Source organism: Pezoporus wallicus, unplaced genomic scaffold (assembly GCF_028554395.1).
Source record: "Pezoporus wallicus isolate ANWC-B61680 ecotype Strahan unplaced genomic scaffold, APGP_CSIRO_Pwel_v1 contig_8341, whole genome shotgun sequence".
NCBI classification, from domain to species: Eukaryota; Metazoa; Chordata; class Aves; order Psittaciformes; family Psittacidae; genus Pezoporus; species Pezoporus wallicus.
Window position 1 is genome coordinate 3356742 of NW_026638083.1, and position 23382 is coordinate 3380123.

Sequence of the window (23382 nt, forward strand, 5' to 3'; positions counted from 1 at the left end):
TAGGCACCAGAGACAGTCTTGATACACAGAACCATAGGAAACAACACAAGCAGTTTCAGTGCTCATGGATGACCCTTTTTAATGAAAACTGAAATTCTTCACCACTCAGTGTGATTCCCAGAGCCAGGATTTGAGGGAAAAACAGCGTAAATCATAGACCTGAAAGTAGAAAGTGGATAGGGTCGGCAGCACTGTGGCCAGATTCAGTGCCGTGGTGTGGCTCAGTGGCACTCACCCAGTTTGTTGATATTTGTGCCACTGTAACCGGGAGATGACTCTGGCCCTCGGCCAGCAGCGTGCAGTATTGTTTGGAAGAACACTGCTCCTCCATGCCAAGAATCCACAACAAAAAGAGTTTTGCTGGCCATTGAAAGAGGCAGTGGAATAACTTCCCCCACTAGAACAATGCAGAGCAGAAACCTTCTAAAGTAGCCACTGCCAAAGGGAAAAATATATATATATTTAAAAAGAAACAAACAACAACCTCCTTTGTCTGAGGGTCTGACAGTACGTGAGAATACTGACAGGCTCTTACAATTCTTAGCTGGCTTTTCAGCCATGTCACTGTTTCATCTCTGCCGTACCTGGTTCAGGGCTGCTCAGTGAAACTTCCCAGCTCTTGCCAGCCTCTTCCTGATTCTCGAGTGGCTGACACAGGAAGTGTGTACTCAGGCTGTTAGCAGAATATTTTCACATTCACTCACTGTGTCCCAGGCCCAGACCAAGGCGAATTTGGCCAAAGCTGCTGGGCAGGGGCCACACGGTGTCAGCAAGCTCCTGGGTGCTCTGCCTGCTGCTCAGCTGCTGGATGTCTCCTGCTGTGCTCCTGCAGCTCCTCTCCCTCATCCCTTATGGCTGCTCCAGGCCCTGTGGCTCCTCTCTCAGCTGCTCACTTTCAGTCACATCAGTGTTTCCCTCCCCTGAAGCCTGGCTCCAGGTTTCACTTCTCACTTCAGCTCAAGTCAGCTTTCCTGCCGCTTTCACAGCACCTTTCCAACACATCTGAGTTTTGATGTATGCTTTCCTTGACGTTTTTGCAGCCAAAGGAGATAAAGGACCATTGTTGAAACATCCTTTTCCATATCCCCTGCTAAGGGGCTTTGTTCCTGTTTAATTTATTTTTCTTATTTTAAGTAAACTTTGTTATATACTTGTTATTAATGTTATGTGCGTGGTACACCTTCCTGTTGCTTCACTTATTTGAGGATCTGACATTTAAATCTGTTCCACCTTATTCCTATACTGGGCTAAGTTTCTGTACTAAACCTAGGCTACATGTAAATCTTTTTCATTTTGCTACTTGTAGCTCTTCAGATGAGCTCAGCACTGCAGCTCAGCATCTTGCAGCCTGTTTGGCTCCCATGTTTAAGCTGGTCTTTGGACAAAATTTAGTCTCATGCAACATAAAAACTCTGTGTGCTTCTTCCCTGTGATTGTGCTGTGGCATCAACATTTCTTTCGGACTTCTTAGCAGCTTTGTGGCAAAATTCCATCCCCTGTGTGTGTTTGGACGCATCGTTCCAGCGACACGGGGAATGCTTGGTGCTGATCAGGTTCAGGGAGCTGTGTCTGAGCATGCTGGGGAAGTCACACAGATGGAAACCTGCATCCCTGTCGCCAGTGGGAACCAGCAATGTCAGTCAGAGCACATCCTCAGATGTAGTACAAGTGCAGGCACTCAGTGATGCTGTGTATATGCTGGCAGGAGCTATCGCCCAGGCAGAGGGCAGGGGGTGACCTCCTCACCACATTCTCTAGACCAGGAGGAGAGCCAGCAGGATAGCAGAATGAAGCTGCCCTCCCTCTCCCCTGGTTGGGAGTGGGATCCAAAGGCCAGTCCAAGTTCCACGTCTGTCTGTAAGCCTGGCACAGCAATGTTCATGTCGTCTTCGCGGATACAGCAGCTCCTGCGTTGGCCAGGGAAGGCGTGAGTGAGAGCAAGGCTGGAGAACGTGCTGGGATAGGAGCTGATGAGGAGGAGAGATCCTCTGCCAAACAATGCTGCTTTGTTACCTGCTGGGATTTCTCTGTTGATCAGTTGCCAGAGCCGCCTCTTTCTGAGAGCCTCCTTTTACACAATTCAGGTGAACGTCTCATTTTGGCTAGTTGTTGGTGGTGGAAAAATTTACTGCCTGCCCTTAAATGTATTTTTGAAAGGTGAGCAGAGCCAAAGCTTTGTTCTGTTTCTTTTCCACTTGAGCTCAGGAGCCTGGCCATGGAGAGCACTTGCTGCTGTCCCGGTGACTGGGGGGAGTTGGGATGGGAGAGATGGGGCCACTCAGCCCTACGCAGGCAAAGACATGAGCATCCCAAAGCTCTAGCAGCGTGTGATGCTGCTCTCAGTTTCATAGGCAGTGGTTGTTGCAGTACATATTTTGGATATTGAACAGAGCTATTGCTCCCAGTCTGGCCACAGTAGCATGGTACAAATATGCTGGAGGAGGAACAATCACCTGCACAGAAAATCCAGCATGTAACAGCTGGACTTCATGATCTTAAAGGTCTTTTTCAACCTAAATGATTCAGTGATACTATAACCTTCCTTGCCAAAGGTTCAGTGGGGGGAATAAGTTTAGATTGAATTTCTTCTGGGAAGCGCTGCAGCTGGAAGGCAAATTCACTTTGCTTTGTGCCTCTGCGTGGCCCATGGCTGCCGCATGTCTGAGCAGGACAGGGACTGGCAGCACTTGGGGTGCCCTTCAGGAAGGGAGGAGCTGCCTGTGGGAGTGTGACTCCAGCTCTTGGGGGACCCTACAAGGCTTGGGGTGCTGCCGCCATTGGACGTTGCCCAACACTAGCAATCACTTGTGTTTCAAATAGGTCATGAAATCTCACTGTGTCAGGGCTGGTTTGTTTTGAGGAATGAGTTTTCCCTGTCTCCAGGGGCTGCACACATTCCCATCTTTCCCTGCCAATTTCTGTGGCTTCATAACCCTTCTCTTCTTTTTCTACCAGTGATTTTTCTTTACCCAACTGTTATGCAGAGGGCCCATGCAAGCGAGGATGGAAACTGCAATAACTCTGAGCACCTGGGAGACTTCAACTTGTTGAATGCTGATCGCTAAGCAACACAGAAAAATGTTTTTCCTGTTTTTCTTTTGGTTACAAGCACCTTAGGTGGTATTTGTTAAAAAAGCTGACTGAAGCGTTCTGGCAGAAAGGTGATAGGGAGATAAAAGCTGCCTTTAAAGACAAACAGCCCAAGAAATAATAGTCTTTACCAGAGGAGCTCTGGTGCATCTGCAGTGTGTCAGGCTTCAGCAGCTTAATGCCTGCTGAACCCCGCCCTCGGGGGAGCGCTGCGGCTGGCAGCAGAGAAGCATGTGGAAAAGGGAAAAGCTGTGACCCAGCTCCCTCGCAATGTGTAGTAAAACTCCCGGAATATCTTGTGATCCTCTTTGAAGCAGCCAGCTGTGGGAAAGCTTTCGTGCCTCTTTTCCTGCATCCCCCTGCCATGGCTGCTCTGCAAAATGCTCGTGTGTCTTGGTGCTTTTCATGAGATGGACCCTATTGTCTTCGACATCCTGGGCATATTTTAATCTTAGTAGTCACATTTTGCCTCTTATTTTTCTGGTTATTTTCTTTTCACTGTAAATGGCTGTGTGGCACTTTGCTGCAAAGGAATCAAGGCTCCTCTCACCAGAAATGCCCACACAAAGTGTGCTGTAGTCAGTTGTTTCTTAGAAAATGGCTTGGTTCCCCTCTACCCCCTGTGTTAGCTTTGTTCTGCTAAGTTATTAGAGGTTAGCAAGCTTGAAAAACAGGTTTATGTTGTCACTTGCTGCCCTAATGGAAGATGCTCAAATACTTACAGGCAAATGGATGGAATAAGAAGTAGGATTGGGGAGAAATATTCCTGCAAGCTCTCAAGTCTCCAAGGCTTCTGGCATAATTGTATTGCCACTGCAGAACTTCAGGAGTCTGCAGTCTCCACAGGAGATGCTGGAGCCCAGCTGTGTGCAGGGGCTGCAGGAAATGAAACACAGCCTAGCTGGATGGAGAGTTTTGGATCCTAATTGCCCAGGGATGTGATGTGCTTCCTCTACTAGGAACTGACACTATTTAAGAGCTTGCATTGCTGCATAAGACGTTTGGTGTGCTCAGAGAGGCTGGAGGCAAGCTGTGTTCCTGAATTAACCTGGTGCCTAATCTGTAGCTGCCCATGGGGGCTGTGGGGAGGAGGCAGTGTCACCAGCAAAAGGGACAAGCAGTGCAGGAGAGCTTGAGTCAGCCTCAATCTTCCTCTCTGCCAGCACAGAGAGTTCATAGTCCTGATCTGTTAGGGAAACGATCCTGAGAAATACCCACAACCTGCAGGCAGGGCAAGTGATCCGAAATACTCAGCAGAGAATGTCGTAAAATCCATGATGCTGTAAGCCTGGGCAAGTGATATGTGTGTGACTCACCCTAAAATCTGGTTAAATAGGGGCATTGATTGTGCTTGCAAGTGAGAATTGGGTCTGCGAGGGACTGAGGGCTGGCTGTGATCTGTTGTTCCACAGATTTTGGAAGCAACTGCTCTAACCTGACATCTATATACAGATTGTACTGAATGAAGCAGAGACATTGTTTTCCCTTCTTGCACAAGCTTGGAGGCTTTTCCCTTGTCCAGAAGTAGAAGAGATAGTTTATTATTCCTTATTATTAAATAATCTTCCAGTTGAGCCTGGCCAGTGGAAATGAAAGTTTTCCAAATTAAAATCTGAATGTCTAAAAGTTTTGATTTAAGACTCGATGCAAGTGTAACAAACAGCCTGACTTTCAGTTAAAAATTCTTTTCTATTAAAGAGTTAAAAACTCTTTCCTCCAGAGTGCTGTACAAACAGCCATGGAAAGGGCTTCCCCAGCCCCTACAGTAGAAGGAACTGTTATTGTCTCCATTTTATAGCAAGCAGCCTGACACAGACCACTGCAGGGATTGACTCGACACAGCTTGTCAGTTGGTGCCTGAGCTTGGGACAGAAACTGGATGATGTCACAACTCCCATATAAAACAGTCTGGCTCCCATCGGAGGCTGCTGGTTTGGGTCCCAGTTCACAGCAGAAGCTGGTGGTACGTGATGCTTGTGCAGGGCTCTGCTAGAGGTGGCTGGGGGGGATGCTTGCCTTCTGTGGTTGAGGCCAAGATAAACTTCACTTCTGTGCTCTGACATCTGTCCTGCTGTAGGCTCACTGAGGCTTCAAAGGAAACACAGGTTTTGCAAGGTGGTGCCAGTGCGCTCCCTTGGGACAGTGGCAAGGCTTTGGGGGTGTTTGCAAGCAGCCTGATGCCATGTGGGAGGCAGCAACCCCTGTGAAAGTGTTTCAGACTGATGCTTTGGGCTGGGCAGTCTTGCTCACTCAGCCTGTGGCCTCATGGAAAAAGGAAAACCAAAATCAAACACACCCAACCAGCAATACCGAGCACGGGAACTGGGCAACAAGTTTTGTCCTGTAGGAAATACATTGAAAAGCCCTTCCTGGAAGTGAAACAGTGAGATGAAAGTAAAGGAGAGCAGTTGCTGGGAGGGGTGGAGAGTAGAACTGAGGAGGATGCTCACAGGCCATGTGTGTGAGCTTGTACGAGCTGGGGAGAATTGACTCGAGGTCATTGAGCCTGGTTAAGAAACAAAAGGTCTGAATCTGTGGTTCCTGACCCAAATGCATTGAGCTAAACCAGGAGGCTGGCTTTGTGTTTGCAAAAGCCTCTCTGTGGTACCCACTCCACAAAACTGGCAGAGGAGCACAGATGCCTGTAGATGCTCGGGTGTTGGCTGTATAGGTTTGCATTTACTCAGCCAAGTGCTGATTTTACAGTGGCAGAAAGAAACAAAGTAAGGGGTTTCCTGGGGCACCCAGTTCTTGGGCCTGCTGAAGTCAATGGGACATACACAGCTGATGTCAGTGCAAAAAACAGTGTGTCGTGAAATGGTTTTGCTGAGTTTGTCAAGTATAAGTCAATGATGGTATTTTCTTTGTCACTCAATCATTGACCATTTCCTTAGGTCCCTTGCTCCTGGAGTCATGTGCTTGTAAAATACTTTTTCAACAATTTCTACATCTTCAGGAGTGTAGGGGAGAGTTCTGAGGGTGTGATTCTGTGTGTTCTCTTTCGGCTCTATGCTTACAGGCAAATCAGAAGCCCTGAAAAGTTACTTGCTTTGAGTCTCACTCTTTTCAAGAGTCTGGCCCCTGACAGCTGAGTGTTTGGGGTTAGCTGTGCTGAGCAAACATCCTGAACTTGGGCTCCTGACCCTGCTTTGAGTGTTTTGCTTTTCAGACCCAGAAGGTTCCCAGGAGAGAAGAAAGGAAACTGTCGGGCTATTTTTAAACCCTTCCTGCTTTATATTATTTATTATCCATTATCAGAAGTGTTTCTCCCCTGCAACCATCTTTAGTGGTCAACTAGGGGACCAGTGAAAATTGCCTATCAGGGATGCATTTTTCCATAGAGGTCAGGTAAAGCTGGAGGGTTTTTAAGGGTTTTGCCAACTGAAAATGAGTAGTACTGTTGTTTATTATGTGTACTTGAGCAGTGCCAAGCAGTTCCAGTGGTGGGCCATGATTTTACTGCCCTAAGAGATCAACACCAAAGAAAAGTACGGTCTCCCTCCCAAAGATCCTACAAACACTGATTTCTGTGAGGGAACCAGGCACTACCTCCAGGTTCTGCATGTACTGGATTAAATGGTGCACACCACTGGTCTCATTTCATAGCACATCTTGCAGTGTCACACAGTTTCTGCATGACGTGCCAGTGGGCTGAAGGACACCTGTGCAGAGCTTTCTCGCATCGTTTTTGCAGCAGAGAGCTCGGGACCTGACTGGCTGTGTGAGGTGACCTGGCCAGGTAATTTTGGGCAGGGATTAGGGCTACCTCCCTGTGCCCAGGCAGCATTAAAGATCCGCAACGCCCCCAGGAGAGCATCCGGAAAGTGCTGGGCTGCCTGGGGCAGGACAAGGCCATGGTGCAGTGCTGGATGCCCTTTCCCAGGATGTCCCAGAAAGTCCCCTTGGCCTGCTGCAGCTCCTGATAAGCAGGACAATAGCTTGCCTTGTCTTTGCTCATCATCCTGCCTGGTAAACTTTAGAGTTTGAAGGTATTGCATCCCTGGCAGCTTTGTTAATCCTTTCCTCCCCCAGCAGGAGCTGTTGGTGCCCTCAGCCAAGCTCGATGGGCAAACCTCAGCTTCATGTTCTCACTGGAAATAAAGCCAGGGGCAGGAAGGTCCTGGAAGGCTGATGTTATTTCAGCTGCACAGAGAGCCGAGGAGCAGAAGTTTGGGTTTTGGTGTTGTTAGCAGCAACTGCTCTGAACCCTGTGACACATTTTATCATCAGCATATGAGGAGAGAAGGGGAACAGCCAGGGGAGGATGGGAGTGTGCTGCACTCAGCACAGGGGGCTAATGGATGACAGTTTTTCCCATTTCTCTTTGCCTCTGAAAGCAAATTCATGTTGCAGGGTTTCAGCATCATTTTGGAGGCTTAGAGCCTCATTAAATCAGTGGGATCTGAAGCCATGCTGTCCCCTGGGCCCATTTCTTTTTCCCCGAGTCCCTGCGGGGCTGAGTGCAGAGTTCCTGGTCTTGCAGTGGTCCGTTTTCACACGCTGGGGCCAAGTACGGGCTGCAGGGGCCTTGGTCACATCCCTTCATCTCCCTGGGGACACTGCCTGTGGGGTAATGACTGCGGCGCACATAAAGTGCAGCTGTGGACGGAGAAAGACTGGGCAGGGCTCTGAACACACGCAGCACTGTTCGTGGGGGCTCAGCTCAGGTGGTGAGTTAAAACTTGTCTGTTCAGGCAAAACCACGTTATGAATATTCATGCACTTGACTTTAATACTTTTTCTTTGGGTGGTGTGTGTGAACTCCAGACCTAGGTGCTGTACCAGCATCTGGTGATGCCAGGATCCTCTCCCAAAGCCGCTGCTACCAGTATAGCTTTGCTCCCTGCCAGCCTAGTTAACCCCAGGCGCGCAAGCCCCCAAGCTTCGCTCCTCTGGGCGCGTCGCCGCTGCTCACGTTTCCGTGAGCTCGGTATTTTCCCCAACCTCCCTCGCTCCTTCCCCCGCCCCGTGTCCGTCCTCCCCCGTCCCCCCCCCCTCCCCCACCCCGCGGGGGCCGGTCCGAGTCTGGCCGGCCCCCGGGCGGGCGGAGGCTGCGGGAGGAAATCCAGCGCCTGGGTTTGCAGCCTGGTCGGCTCCGTCCCGGCCTCGCGGTGACATCCGGCTGCTCGGGGCCGGCTGCGGGCGCTCCCGTTGCCCCTACCCCGCCGATCTGCCCGCTGCGGCTCTCCCTGCCCGGTGGCCTCGGGCAGCCCGTGGGCGCTGGCGGGGCCGGCGGCGGAGCGCGGCGCCGGGGATGCGGCGGGGCCCATGGTGAGCCGCCGCCACCGCCGCGCCCCGCCGCACCATGCCGCCGCGCCCGTCCCCGAGAGGATGTTCGAGGGCTGCCGGCGAGTGCGGAGCCTCTGGGGAGGCGTGAAGCTGGAGGTGGCCGGCGAGAGCAGTCCCGTGGTGCTGCACAGCTTTACCCAGCTCGACCCCGACTTGCCGCCGCTGGAGGTGAGCGCGGAGAGCGGGGTGGTTGGTGGGGGGAGCCGGGGGAGCACACGGAGCAGGACCCGGCACACAGTCCCCTCTAGTTTGTGTTTCTCCTCCTCACTGGCAGCGTGGGCAAAGCTGGCACCGAGTCTGATCAGGGGGTGGTTATGGGGCACGCATAGCGCTGTTTCATTTCGTGTAATAAATGGGTGCCCCTGCTTGGCTCTTTTTGCTGTGCGTCCCTGTGCCATTGACTGGCGGGCAGGCTGCCAGGCTTTCTGCTTTCACTTAAGAGATGCTTGAGATGCTTTCTCTCAAGACAGCAGAGAAGGGGTAAGATTGCTAAAACTGGGGGCTTTTAATATTTTATTTGAGACTGCTCGGGTCTGAGCTGCTTGTAAAGGCTTTAGGCTTGTCTAAAGCACAAAAGTGTCCTCTGGGAAGGTTACGGGTATTGGGACAACTTTGCTGGAGGATGCAAAATATTCATGCTTCGTTGGGTTCAACCTGCAGCGGTTCAGAGTCAGCCTGTCCCCGGGGGGTCTCAGCTTGAGCGGTTTGTTGGCCGCAGGTGTGGGTGGAGGGACCTGAAACAATCTGAGTCAGAGCTGTGCTTTGTTTTTTTAGTAATCGATGATCATCTTTGGCGTGCCAGGAATGTCATTGATTGTGAGCAAAGGGGGTGTTAAGAGACACTCAGCTGGAGAAAGGTTTTGGCATTTGAGGTGGTGCTTTCATGCAGTGTCTGAGCCCTGCACAGCTTGCTGGTGGTGCAGGGGTTAATATCAGCAAGGGTCAGCAAATCTGGCTTTGCTGGGATTTACAGCCAGCTGCAGATGTGCTTCTCTGCTCTGGATACTTCCTGCTGGAGTGGGGCGGTGGAGGGGGGGGATCTGCACTTAAAACCTTTTGGGTTACTGTGTAGATACCCACACAGGGCAGCCAGCATTTCAGGAGGTGATGGCTCCTTCTCCCAGCACTAAATACTCTATCCCATAATCTAAGCTTGAAAAGCTTGTCAGCCATAGATGGGAAGGATGGATCTCAGGCTCTGGCTGTATCATACGCCTCTGGCTGGGTGGAAGGGGCTCATCAGCTCTGCTGAGAGTTCATCAAACCTCCAGCCAGCTTTCTTTCCCTTCCCTCCTCCTCTCTCCTGTGGGGGTGGGTGTACTGACATGGTTTAGAGTAAATCGTCTGGTTTGTGTTATGCCTGGCAGGAAGTCCAGCCTCTCTGGCCCACAGCACTCCGGGAGGCTGAGGGGCTGCACTTTTGGCAAGGAGAGCAAGAGAAGTGGGGAGGAGCTGATGCAGCTTGCTGCTCCTCTCACCCCAGAGGTACCTGGCATGTGTGAGCTGCCCATGCACTCTGGCCAAAGGATGCTCTGGAGCTCAGGAGAAGGGTTGGCAGCATCTTGGGTGATGGGGGCTGAAGGAGGCTTTGCATAGTCCCCTCTTCTGAGCACAGTGGAGAGAGATGATTGCCCAGCAGACCTCCTCTGAAGCTGTCTTTGCCCACATTCCTGTCCTGGGCTGTGCATGGGTCTGTGCCGTGTAATGGTCAGAGCAGAGCCACAGCATCTGATCGCTTGGGCTTTCTTCGCAGCCCTGAACAACTTGCAGACAAATTCCTCCCTTCTCTGTACCATCCGTTTGCAAGTGATGGCAAGAAAAGATGTATCCCAGAGTGGTGTATGGTGACCCTCTGCCTCCTGGGGGGCTTTAAGGTGCTCGAAGAGCTGCTCGCCTCGAGCAGCCTCTCATGCAAGGGCCTGCGTGTTGCTCACTAATCCCCACTGGACACATTGGGCTGGTTGGCATTGGAGGGCATGACTGTGGAAGGGAAAAAAGGTATCAGTGTTGTGACAACTACTGTGGCAGCAGCCGGGTGTGGTTATAATCCTTAGGTAGAGACACTGCAAGGTGCTTGGTGGGAGGAGAAGGCAGATTATTTGAATATCTCCTGAGATCCTCAGTGTTTGGGTGAGTCCCACTGGGTGCCCCTCAGCAGTGCTGGGTGCTCCATGGGAGCCTGGGGCTGCTGCCTCCACCAAAGGGAGCTCTACTTCCCAGGCTTGGAATGGCCCCTGCACTAGGATGGAACTGTTTCTGGCAGAGCTGTGCCAGCTTATGGGGTGGCTAGTCTGGTCCCACAGGGAACAGAGGATCTCTGGAAAGCTGCTGGGCAATTTGCAGGGAATGTGGATCTCATTTTCTGTTCCTTGGCTGAGCCCTGCAAATGTCAGCAGGGCAGACCTTTGCCTGTGCCCCACAGCAACAGTATTGATAATCCTGGGATCGCTTTGGGGTCCTACTCAAGGTCTGGTGGCTGTGTGCTTCCAAGTGTTCTTGCCATGATTTTGACCATGGGGAATGGAAAATTTAAACTGTCTTAAGCAAAGGGTTGACAGAGCAGCTTTTCAGACCTTCTGCTTTGACCTTTCCAGTTCCACTCCATCCCAAATCAGCAGGAAGTGTTAATCCTTCCTTTCCAGCAGTAGCCACAAAGGGAATTTGGTGGCTGTCCTTGTCCTTGCTGGACAAGCATGCCATAAACATCACTGCAGAAGACACAGACCAAAATTCCTATGAGGCTGATGTTACTGAACCTTGAGACAAGTGGCTGGGCTGACGCATTCAAAAAACCTTGTGTCCTTGTATTCTGGCTTTATTTGTCTTCTGAACAATTAGGAGATTTTTAGTTGCCAAACACATCCTCGAAAACTGGAATTGCTCAGCCTCAATGCCTTGGAGGTCAGTGCTTGTTCTTTGCAGCTGGGAAGGAGGCAAGGGAGGGGCAAAGATATCTCTTAAAAGCCATTTTCTTTTGCCTTTCTGTAGTGCCTTTGGAAGAAGATTTTCTCCTAGTCTGTTCTCCTCCCCCAGGCACAACCTGATATGTTCCTTGCAATTTGCCAGATGAACATCATCTGCTGGTGTCTCTTGGATGGGACCCACCTTCTGGCTGCCTTTCAGAAAGGTTTGGAGTTGGTGATGAGGCTGGGAGCAGGCTGTGATGCTGATTGTTGGTGGCTGCTGAAGGGTGGGAGTAACAGGAGTAGGAGGGATTTTTCTTATTACTATTTGATATGATTAGAGAGAAGTTGGAGAGAGGCTTCTAAATGTGTCTGTGTAAGAATCGTGTTACTTGGAGGCTGCTGTGAATTGGAGAATTTCCACACTTCCCTGTTCCTGGGTTTGGGCTGCAAAATGGGCATCGGGCTGGCTGTGCCTGTGAGGACAGAGCTGAGCTGTCACCCCTGTTCTGGAGCTGGGGGGTTGGCTGTCACCACCCCCCCCCGTTAGGGCATAGCACAGCCTAGTTTTCGGGCCACCTGAGCTCATCCAGCCATAGGAGGGGCTCACCACTAGCAGCTCCTTCATCACCCTTTCTGGCTTTTTAATTGTCAGACACTCTGCCCCCAAGGGATGTGTAACTGAAGGAGCAATGAACTTATTTAGGTCACTCTAGACCACATTTAATATCTGCATATCCCCTGCTTGTACTTTCTCTAATGCCATTATCTCCAGAGCTGCCTGGTGACTGGCTTTCAAGCAGATGCGTGCCTTTTATTTAAATATATACATGCAGCAGGGCTGTTTCAGTTCTCAAATATTTCTTCCATTTCCCATGGACTCAGCAAGGGCCGGGAGGGAATGTTGTTGCTAAGGAGCAGGATTTGGATGCAAAGCTAGCTAAGCTGCTGGCAGGAGGCACAGGAGGCTCTAGTGCAGCCCGTGGTGGGTCAGAGTTTGTGCATTGCTTTGTGGGATGGCATCTGTGGGGTCTGGGTGAGCATTGAAGCATTACTTGGGCACTGGGGAGAAAGAGTTGAGTTGCAGGACTTGTAGCTTCCATAGATTAATTTGTTCATCCCATGGTGTGGTGCTGGGTTGGACACAATGGCAGCATTCATGGCCTGCCCAAAATGTGTGGCCTTTGCTGCAGGGGTCTGTTGGACTTCGTTCTGCAGCAGCATCTGGAGGTGAGGCTAGCATGGGGGCTTCTGCAAGGAAAGACATGATGCCCAGGGAGACCTATTCACCATCACACTGAAAATACATCATGGTGCCTGGCTGGAGCTTAGGAAACTGGCAGCAGGGAAGGATTGAGCTGTTTGGCTACTTCAGTCTTTAGTTTGTCTCATTCCTGTCCCTGTGCAGGGACTCACCCCACACCACAGCAGCCCCAGCCCACCTGGCCTAATGGGGCTCCAATAAAGATGTATTTGGACTTTGCTCCTGACTCATTAGGGAGGTGCTGAAGTCTGGCATGGGGTAGTCCCAGCTGCTCCCGAGGGCTCTGCCTTGTGAGTTGGCCGTCTGAATAGAAACACCAGAAGGGGTTTGGAGCAAGGACAGAGGTGTGAGAGTGCTGCACCGTGAGCCCACTCCCGAGCAGGTGCTTCAGCTTAGCACAGGGGTAGCTTTGCTCACATATAAGCTGGTGTTTGCAGAAGAGCTTTCGTGGATGGGCCTTTTGTTCTCTTAACACCTGGAAACAGCTCTTCCAGAAGTGACAGGAAAGTCCTTTCCTAAATCTCAGCATGGACCTTCATGTGGGCTGTAGTGAGCAAACACCTGTCTCCTTCGATGCAGTGGAGGGTCTGCCTAAACTAAACCCTCTGTCTCTCTCCACCTGAATTTGTTTTGTTTTTTATGATGTTACATAAAATAATTTCTACAGGTTTTGGTTACATTCCTGGGGCCCTGTTGGTACAGGTTCTTATAGGACTGCGCTTTTACATTAGGTAACTGCTGAGAATTTCTCTAACATACCTGAGGGTGAGTAGTTATGTGACAGTTAAATGCCAGTGGAGATAAGCACATGCATGTCCATGTCCGTTGCACAGTTGGACAGGAGTGTGTTTGTTTCCAAACACAGTTGGTATTTTGATGAGCCCTGCTGTCAGAAGCACTGCAGTGGGGAAGGCGTCTTCCCACTGTGCATGTGGTGTGCTGGGTGGCCGTGCAGCAGGGCTAAGCTACCTGGCAAGCCCGGGCTTGGTGGAGGCAGGACAGAGATGGCTCCGGCTGCTAGGCACCAGCTGAGTCCTTGTAGCTGACAGGGGAGGAGAAAGTTCTTTTAACTTGCAAACAGAGCTAACTGGGGAGAAAACTCATCGGAGGGAACTTCACCTGGAATGCTGAAGCATTACTTTTAGAACAGCTTTTCCTTCAGCTAACCACACTTCAACAAACAGCAGTTGAGCTGAGGGCCCCTGTGGAAACCTGCTTTTCAAAGGGTTTGCTACCTGTCTTACCAGAACTTCTTTTCATGTGCTGGAGGAAAACCATGCAACCTTTCCCTGCTCTTTGCGGTGCTCAGGTCTCCATGGAGACTTGCAAGCTGAGAACCTGCCCTAGGCTCCTGCTTCAGCTGGTGTTTTTGTTTGTAAAATGGTTTGTTTAGTTTGGGTTTACCTCTTAGAGTTGGAACTCACTTCAGGAAACCATCATTTAGCCAAGCTGGGTAAAGCAAAGCATGTTGCCTGAGACTGGCAGGGTGAAAACTCAGTAGTGAGAAGCGAACAAGGATTATGAAGTGCACACCTTCAAATGGTTGGGGGCTTGGGACCTCACCTTCCAGTTTAGGCAAAAACCGTAGGGTTTTTGTTCAAAGACACTTGCCTGAAAGGCTCTGTGCATCAGAGCAGCAGCAAAGCTGGTGAGCTGCAGGAACTGGGAAGTGTAGGAGGTGTGAAGTGGGGCTGATGGTGTCACCCCCATTCCTCCTATGCTGTGACCCCAACAATCACTGCAGATTTTTCAAGGTAAGGCAAATGCTCGATCTGGTGTATCATCTTCAAATAGCCCAGCTTTTTTACAAACATTGCTTTTTTGTAGAATCCCAGACTGGTTTGGCTTGGAAGGGGCCTTAAAGCTCATCCAGCTCTGACCCCTGCCATGGGCAGGGACTCCTTCCACTGGAGCAGCTTGCTCCAAGCCCCTGTGTGCAACCCGGCCTTGAGCACTGCCAGGGATGGGGCAGCCACAGCTTCTCTGGGCACCCTGTGCCAGCGCCTCAGCACCCTCACAGGGAAGAGCTTCTGCCTAAGAGCTCATCTCAGTCTCCCCTCGGGCAGGTTAAAGCCATTCCCCTTGGCCTGTCCCTGCAGGCCCTTGTCCCAAGCCCCTCTCCAGGTTCCCTGCAGCCCCTTTAGGCACTGGAGCTGCTCTCAGGTCTCCCCTTCAGGAGCCTTCTCTTCTCCAGGCTGCCCCAGCCCAGCTCTCTCAGCCTGGCTCCAGAGCAGAGCTGCTCCAGCCCTCGCAGCATCTCCATGGCCTCCTCTGTACTCGCTGCAGCAGCTCCAGGCCCCTCTTGTGCTGTTGCCCCAGAGCTGGACCAGGACTGCAGGGGGGGTCTCCCCAGAGCACAGCAGAGGGGGAGAATCCCCTCCCTGACCTGCTGCTCATGCTCTGGGAGTGCAGCCCAGCACATGGAGGGGTATTTGGTCCCAGCTGCAGTTCTGCTGGTCAGGACCCTTTGGCCAGATCCCAGTGCTGAGCAATGTGGCAGCAGTGACCATTGCTGGTGACCATCAGTATGATTACTGGGTTTCTATACAACAAACCTAGTGGTTTACTAGATTCGGTCTGAGCTGCAACAGTGAGAACTGGCATTAAGACGGGCCGGCTGGTCCCTCCCTTGCAGCATGCTGGGCTGACTCAGAACATAGCTATGCCTCATGCCAGTGTCATAACAAACAATCCTTGAGGCACTTCTTGAGGAGGGGGGTATCCCACAAACTCCATCTGTCCCAGTGCTCATTCCTATGGATTTCAGAATGTTCCTCAGCAAAACTCAGCTCTGGGAGGATGGGGCTGTTTGAGGCTTGACCTGTTTTAGGGCAGGCAATGGCAAAGGAAAGGAGCCACAGAAGGAAGGTGGGCACCTCTGCTCTCTTCACACGGATGCTGCCCATGGTCATTCTGTGCATCAGCTTTTTTGGGTATCCAAGGGTTTGTCCCCCCCAAATAATTTTAAATAGGAGTCCAAGCTGCAGGAATGCTCACCTGTGGCTTGTAATCCCAGGGGATGAATGTGTCAGGAACAGATGAATCAGGGCTGGAGCGTGCCTGTACTGGCTTGCCAAAGTGACATGGCTATGAGGAACAGGCTTACTTGTGTGGTGTTTTACCTGCCATGGAACAGCTCTAGTAACATGAGAGTATGCTTGCCTGCAAATGCCTACAGTGAGCAGCGCCAGGTTGAAATCCCAGTGTCATTGCGCAGATGCAGGTGTGCTTCAGGCTCTGCTACACCCTTGTCATCAGCCATCACTGGCAAAGGGTTGTGTCTTAAGCAGTGGGAGAAAACAATCCCCAAAGTCTGTGCTGAGTCAGAGTAAGTGGGAAAGTGGAGCAACCATGCGGGAAGCTGCCTCCTGTCTCCCTGCCACCCTCCAGTGTTTGGCTAGTACTTGATGGAAGATTGGCTGCCTGCAGGTCTTGCGCTGGCTGATGTTCAGACATGGTCCGTGGCAGGACCCGCACCTGCAAGTACAAGGCAGAGGGTCCAGGTAGGAAATTTATCCCACCACCCTGCTTGGACAACCACGTTCCTCATACTGTAGGCGCTCTCAGCCCTCTCCATGTGCAGGATCTGGCACACCCAGTGCTCAGGGCAAGGCCCACCTCCAAACCTCACTGCTTGGGCTCTTGAGGTGTGTGTCCAGGCACTTAACAACAGCTGGAGTGGTTTTGGGTTTGTTTTTTTTTGCATTTATTTTCTCCCTAAAGGTGCAAATTAAACTTAAGCTCTCAGTTGCTTTAGCTGTGGAAATCGGACTTAGTTGACTGAGCATCCTGCATGCAGGTGCCCCAGGTGTCAGTTTATTGACTCTTGTCCCTGTACCTTCCTATATAGCACCTCCTGCCTCGTTGACACCTATTTAAGTAATGATCAGAAGGTGGAATTTTCTTGATTGCAAAGCAAAAGAAGCTTTGCTGTTCCCCCTTCCAGCTTCTGACAGCAGCCCCAGGGAGAGAAACAAGTGGTGGAGGAGAAGGATCTCTCCCAGCCCTTCCCAGAGCGAAGGGGATGAGCTAAGACCTGCAGCTGGGATGTGGTGGGACATGCTGGGGCTGCAGGTGTCAAGAGGAGGCTGAGATGAGACAGGCTCTGCCCAGACTTCCATGAAACATGCTGGCAGCAAATGGAGGCATCCTACGTCATCCTGCCTGGGGTGGGAGTCAGGCATGAGGGGCATGACCAGAGAACAAAGGCTTTCATTTATTCCTTCCTTCCTTTCACCACAACCCCTCGCTGCCTCCCAGCACTGGATTGTTTCTGCATTTTCTCTGCTTCAGCTGCTTACTGGGTCACCCTGATGCAGACATGTACACAAAGAGCGAGCCTTCCAACGAGGCCATTCCTCTGCCACCAGCTCCGTGAGCCCCTCTCCAGTGGTGCCATTGAGACAGGCTGGGAGATGCCTGAGCCTGCCCTGCTCTGGGTCAGGGGCATCCATAGCTCCCTGGGCATCCTCTTCTGGACAGGCAGGGGCTTGGGGTTTTAAGGAGGGGAGGCCCAAGAGGTCTTTGCCCATGCTTCAGTCACAGCAGCTTGAATGGAGGGAATTTAAGTTGACTTAAGGCAGTGTAAACACATGGGTGGACACTAAGTTTCACCAGGGCTTATTTTGGTTCAGTTTATCTATGTGTCTGAGCTAAACTGAAATTAACCTTGTTCAAATTGAAACAGACGGTGATGGCACAGTTACCGTAAGGCAGACTGCAGCCAGGCAGGGCTATGGGTTTTGGACAGGCTCCAATTTGTCCACTGCAACCTACACACCTTCAAAATTACAGAAAGACAGGACGTTGTTTTCTTTTTCCCTCTGGGAGCTGCAGCAGGTGAGTTTCTGCGTAGGCAGCTGCTTACAGCTTATCCAGGCTGCTTGGGAACAGTGCGTGGTGGAACTCCCTGGGAATGTCGGTGTGGGGCTGTTGGGGTGGGTCAGCATGGCATGGGGGGCTGCAAGCTGCCTCCTGGGGCTGGGTCTGGCAGTTGCTGGTGCCATGCTTGCTGCTTTGCCCGTTCTGCATATCCTGTGTGCCTTGCTTGCGCTGCGGACGTGCGCTTCACTCATGCAGGTCTTGTACATGCTGGGGCAAAGAGAAGTTTTACAAAAAAAGCTGTTTTAGAGCAGCTGAAACTTCTTCAAATTAATCTTTTTGTCTGTCTGGACTGGCACCTGGGCTGTGGGCTGAGAGCAAGAGAGTATTCACTTGAGGCTTTAGGTGTCTGAGGTTGCAAAGGCTTGACTTTTGAGATAGATGAATTTGTTAGCTTGCAGATGCCAAGACATGAGAAGGACAAGCGCTGCCCTGAAGCTGCAAAAAGGAACAAATCTCTCTTGTGGTTAATGTGTTGAGATGTAACTGACATCTCAGGAGTGACCATTTGATCAGTTTAAGGGTACATCAGCTCTGAATGCCAACCTAATTGCCTTCCCTTTCCAAATACATACAGCACTTTTTGCTGCAGAAATAACACGGATGGTGCAGGAGTGCCCTGTTTCAGCAGTGGAATCCATAGAGTAACTTTAGACCAGATACACTTGAACTGTGTCCTCTTTGGGACACATAGCCTGCTTTTGTTCGTGTTTGAACAAGGCACTATGTAGCTGTCATATTGCATGTGACTTATTACACACACACAAATAGTCCATTTTTGAACTTGTTTCTGTTGTGGGGTTTTTCAGATTTTTCTGTTCTATCTTGGTGAAATACAGACCTTTGTTCTGAGCAGAAATTACTTACTATGAGGCACTCAATCTTTATTTAACCTTACAGAGCAATATGTATTATTTTTTTATGCACTGGTTTTCATCAGGCATGTTGCTCTGGTTTCCAGCAATTACTCTCCAGGCTCTGGGTGAGTTTAGTGGAGCTGTTGCTCTGTAAGCCAAGGCCAGCTGTGTCCCTTGTATGCAAGCCTGACTCTGTAGGCATTGGCACTGAGCATGGATGCTGCCAGAACACACACCAAGGTGATCACGAACACAAAGCTAAGGACTGTGGAGCAAGAGCTAGAACTGCTGTGTCAGCAGGATCTTATTTCCATCAGCCTCCAGGGGAAGCAAAACCTGCACTCAGTTTTCTTCTAACTTTCAGCAGCCTGGGAGGGGAGCCTATCCCAGCATGTCACCTGGTAGGAAACATGAGGGAAGTCCTGCTTTGGTAGCATTTTCACATAGGGAAAAAATGTCTAGGTAGAGGTGTTGGTGGTCTTCTATACCCCTGGGTGGAAGAAGCACAGGGTTTGGAGTTAAGCCATTATCTCTGGCACTGCCAGTTACAGATGAAGTTTGCTTTTCCCTGGGCCATCCCCCTAGCAAGGCTAATCCTCCAGCACCTACATCACCTCATGCATAAGGGTCAGGATCAGGCCCCTTGGAGGCCAGAGTGGGACAGAGCATCTTTGCAGATCTTCAACTCTTGACCATAAAAAGAGGAAAAAAAAATACGTTTCTGCATATGGGAAGGCTCTTAATTTTCTTTAAAAGCAAATGTGTGAGGAATCCTATGTATCTCCTCTGTCTCATCTCTGGACCTGGTCACTGAGCTCCTAATCCTCACTCCAGCCACTGACTCACTGCATGCAGGTGACAAGATACCGTTGTAACCAACTGCTGTTTTCTCTTCTTCCTAAGCTACAAGGATGGAGGAGGCTGCCTTTGAACATTGTTTCTAACCCCTCTGACTTAGAACAACTTGCTGTTGTTCTGGGGCAGCCCCAGACCCCAGGGAGAAGGTGTAAAATCCCCACAACAGACAGATACAGGATGATGTGTTCCATTCCTCTCCCATCCTGCTCCTTGTGAGTGTGTGATGCTGGGTGATGCTCAGCTCCAGGGCTGTTCTCTGCAGGTGCAGCTTTCCCTGCTGAAACACCTGAAGCAGAGAGCAAGTGCTCAGGGTGTCAGGAAAGCCCAGCTGTAGAGCCCAGCAGCTGATGGGGTGAGATCAGGCTCTTGGCTATTACTGCTGTCCTGGTGTCCCACCAAAACCACCCCCTTTTCACAGTGGGTTTCAGTTTAGCTTCTGGCCCTTTTTCTATTCTTTTCGTGTTTCCACCATTGTCACTATGTTTTCATGCACTGTTGGAATTGGTTCTGGTTTGAGGCAGCTCTGAGCAGGCAGGCAGGCAGATCGGGAGAGTGTTGAAAACCCAGAGGAATCATGTCTGTCTGCCTAACGTCTCTGTGAAGGGAGCAGTGCCCAGGAGGGGCTGGGTGCAGCCAAGCTGTGGCAGAAAACTTGAGTTCCATCACCAGCAATGGGAACATGGCTCAGGGAGAAAGGAGGCAATGGGAAATCAACTTGCCTGAGGCCAATGTTGGCTAGAGAAAACCATTGCACCCCAGTGCCTCTATGGTCATTGCTGGGATGGTGTTCGGCATAGCAGGAGTGCTGCGGTAAGCAGGCACCAGCATGGGGCACCTTTCTTTTTTCTGAGCACAGGGGATATTTTGCAGTTTCCTTGCCAGCTTTCAGTAGTCTCTGTAGCTTTTCTGTGTGCGGCCAGGGGAAGGAAACTGCTGACAAGGGTGAGGCACAGAGGAACAGTCCCAGCTGGTGGAGCTGTAGGGGAACATCCACCACGGGGCTTTTTGCCTGAAAGTCCCTGTGAGGCAATCTTGTGCTGTGTGTGCTTATTTTGGATGTGTAGGACAGAGGGTACTTCTGCTTTTGTAGTCTTTATCTTTGGTTCACGGAACTGCAGCTGTTTTCCTTTCACTAGACGGGGGTGATATTTTTCCTATTTCCTTTTACATAATGTTGTGTACTTCAGTTTACGTAAAGAGGCCCCAAAGTCACTGCTATGTGTTGCTTGGGTTCCAAATTCTGCTCCCAAAAGTGTAATGAAAGTTACCTTGGGCTTGTGTCAGCCATGGAGGACATGGTCCTTGGTGGAGGTGGTTTTTTTTTTTTCTCCTGTAAAGGCTTATTTCCCCTTGCCAGTGGAAAGAGCTTATTATGAGAAGGGTCTGAGGGCTGTAAAGACCAACTCCCCCCTTTTTGTTTCCAGCTTTCCCAGCTTTCTTCAAATCCTCTCAAACTTGTGCAAATGCAGACCTTCAATGAGAACCTCCTGGTGATGTCTCCCAGGTTCAGCTCTGCCTTTTCTTGTCTTGTTAGCCAGCGACAATGTCAGTTCCCAGGAAGTGCAGGTCCCCGGCTTCCCATGGACAGGGTTAGCATCTGCTTCTCTCTGTGGCTGATAGTGGCTCTTTGAAATCACAGTGCAGAGATACTCTGGGTGCTGTGTTATACCTGACTATAGAGCAGGCATTTCGTGTAGCCCAGCTGAAAGGGAACAGAGTAACATGAAATTCTTGATCTTTAAACCAGCTGTTGTCCAGGGAGCATCAGTAAAAGCACTTTAAGCAGTTCTGCCTCTTCCATGTGTGCTGAAATGAATACCTCTTTCCAATAACAGTTCATTGGTTTGTGTCTTTGGAGGCTAGTGTGCTAACCCAGGAGATAGATCAGAGCTCTGAAGACCTGGTAATTGTTGGATGATTGTCTGTGCGTAACACACAGGGGTGCTGTCATGCTCATGCTTAATCCTGTACTTTGTTCCTGTCTTACTAAAACCATCTTTGTGACTGAACTAAAGCACTTTCCAAAATGCAGATCCCTAGCCAATATTTTGCTTTGCTATTTGGCTTTTGCATTTTTCCCCTCTCTTCAGCTAGCAAGAGACAAAGTCTCGCTGCCTGGTTCCTTTGAGAATCCCTCACACCATAGCCCTTTATCCAGGCTCACGAACCTTGTCTACTTCTTAGAGCTCATTATTAAACCTCAGTATGAAGATATGGTTTGACACCACACCATATACTAGAGCATTCACCAGAGTGTGGAGAGTAGGAATTCCTCCCTGGTGTAGTCACAAAGGTTTTGAACTGTGGGAGGTTGCTCATGCAGCCCAAGGCTATCTGCAGTTGGAAGAGGCAGCCTAAAACCAGGCAAGCCATCAGGTGCTGACCTCCTGTTTCATGTTTCAAGGGATGAACTTTTGCAGAGAGTTCGCTTCCAGCAAAAGCTTCCACTCTGAAGAATTGGGTGTCTGATCCTGTGTTAAACATGCGTCTTTTTCTTGTGCCCCTCCATTGAGAGGCCTTTTCCTTGCTGTATGGAGAGGAGCAGGATTTCCCACTGAACTGGAGAAATCATGCTCAAGTGTTCATTACCTGTGTCTTCCCTTTTCTGGTGCCCATCTTGAAATGCGTTGGATCACACTTTCTAGGGTGCTGAGCCACTTCCACAACAGCCATAACCATCAACGTGCTCAAAGCTAGTGCTTTCACAGAAAAGCTTTGCTGAATCTCATTGCAGCTGAGCCAAGAGCTCTCTGGGCCTATTGGATGTCTCTCTTCTACCAACGTGATGCAGTAAGCAGAAGGGACGTCTGCTATGATGTGGTGCTCAGTTATTCAAGTCGAACCCCTGCGTGCTGGGCTGTGGTTGTGCTGGCTGAGCCCTGACTCACGTTCCCTTTTTCTGTGAGGAGCAGAAAACTCCAGCAGATGTGTAGAGCAGGCAATGGGGAGCAGTAGCTGTTGCAGTAATATTTACCAGCATTTGTCTGTCAGAGCTCTTTAAAGACTGTTTTGAAGATGTTATCTTTGTTTGATTAGCTGGAAATCCTGGTGTGAGTGCCATACTTAGCATTGCAGTGTTCTTGGTGGCTGGCATGTACATAAGACACAGGTCAAGGGGTTTTGTCCCCCCAGCCCTGGTCCCACCCAGTGTCTCCACATCTGCGAAGGGAGAAGCGTGCACATTCAGTGCAGGTGCTAAGCAGGACTTCACTGGCTCCACCCTGCTGCTGGCTTTTGCTTCCTTGGTTTTTAACCAACATGTTCAGAATGCACAATCAGCATCTTGGAGAGGCGGCCGTAGGAAAAAGGAAGCTCGCATAGAATATAAATAGCCAAATTTTAAAATGTGCCAGTGTAGCAGCTTGGCTGGCTCTTGGCGTGAGCCTGGCTAGAGACCTCTGCGAAACTGCAGTACTTCATGTGTGGTTTGCAAAGGGGGAACTTTGGGGGATATCACACAGGTCAGCAAGGCAAAAAATGAACGAATTTGACAATCTTGAATATGGGAAGGAAATGAATTTTGCTTCTACGCACGTAAAAATTGGGTGTATCCTCTGCATGTGACATGAAACATAGTGAAAACCCCCGTGCAGTTGTGGCAATACTTTCCACTGTAGTTGCATAGCAGCTGCCAATGATTCATTAATTGATCCAAGGACATTTTATCCTCCTATATGATTAAATTTCTTTATTAATTTAATTGCATCTCTAAAGCATCTGATTTTTCTTGATGTTTGCATCTGGAGTTTATAACTGCCCAGCCAAATCTCTTTTTCTGAGAGACTGTATGGGGGTCTGCTGGTCCTGCTGGACCCAGAGCTTTCCTCCAGCCCGAAGTCAGCATAACTGAAAGACACGCAAGGGTAGGGCTGATCCGCAGGCTGGGTGATAAAACCTGGGAGAAAGCCCAGGACATCTGGTGTAAAGCATCGTTGGTAGTGACCCTTCTTCTCTATCCCCCATGGGCAGTGGGCTTGTGTGCTCAAGAGGCATCCACTGCTGTCACTTCCAGAGGACAGCATGTAGCTGTGAACACCAGGATCTGATGGTCTCTGTGGGCAAACTGGGAAGAGTTTCCACAGCTTTTCTTTCATTTTGCTGGAAACATCATCTAGAGATGGAAGAAAGACAAATTGGCTGACTTGGGCTCAAGCTAGGTACCTTCACTGTAGGGCGTTGATTTAGAGCAGGTGCAAGGCTTTAGCATTGCTGGCAGCTTTCTCATGATGCCCTGTCAGTC

At 50.3% G+C, this 23382-nt stretch overlaps 1 protein-coding gene across 5 annotated transcripts in view; it reads left to right on the forward strand.

The window, feature by feature from the left end:
- Positions 1 to 23382, forward strand: part of RALGDS (ral guanine nucleotide dissociation stimulator) — a 54781-nt gene that overhangs the window by 22230 nt on the left and 9169 nt on the right. For 2 of the 5 annotated variants that reach the window (XM_057409226.1, XM_057409228.1), the window contains exon 1: positions 8282 to 8547. The exons of 2 other annotated variants lie outside the window; for them this stretch is intronic. In XM_057409226.1, the coding sequence (XP_057265209.1) occupies positions 8359 to 8547 (189 nt within the window). In that variant the 5' untranslated portion in view covers positions 8282 to 8358. Of the gene's footprint in view, positions 1 to 8281; positions 8548 to 23382 lie in introns of those variants that run through there. One more of the 5 variants, XM_057409225.1, reaches the window with a different exon arrangement.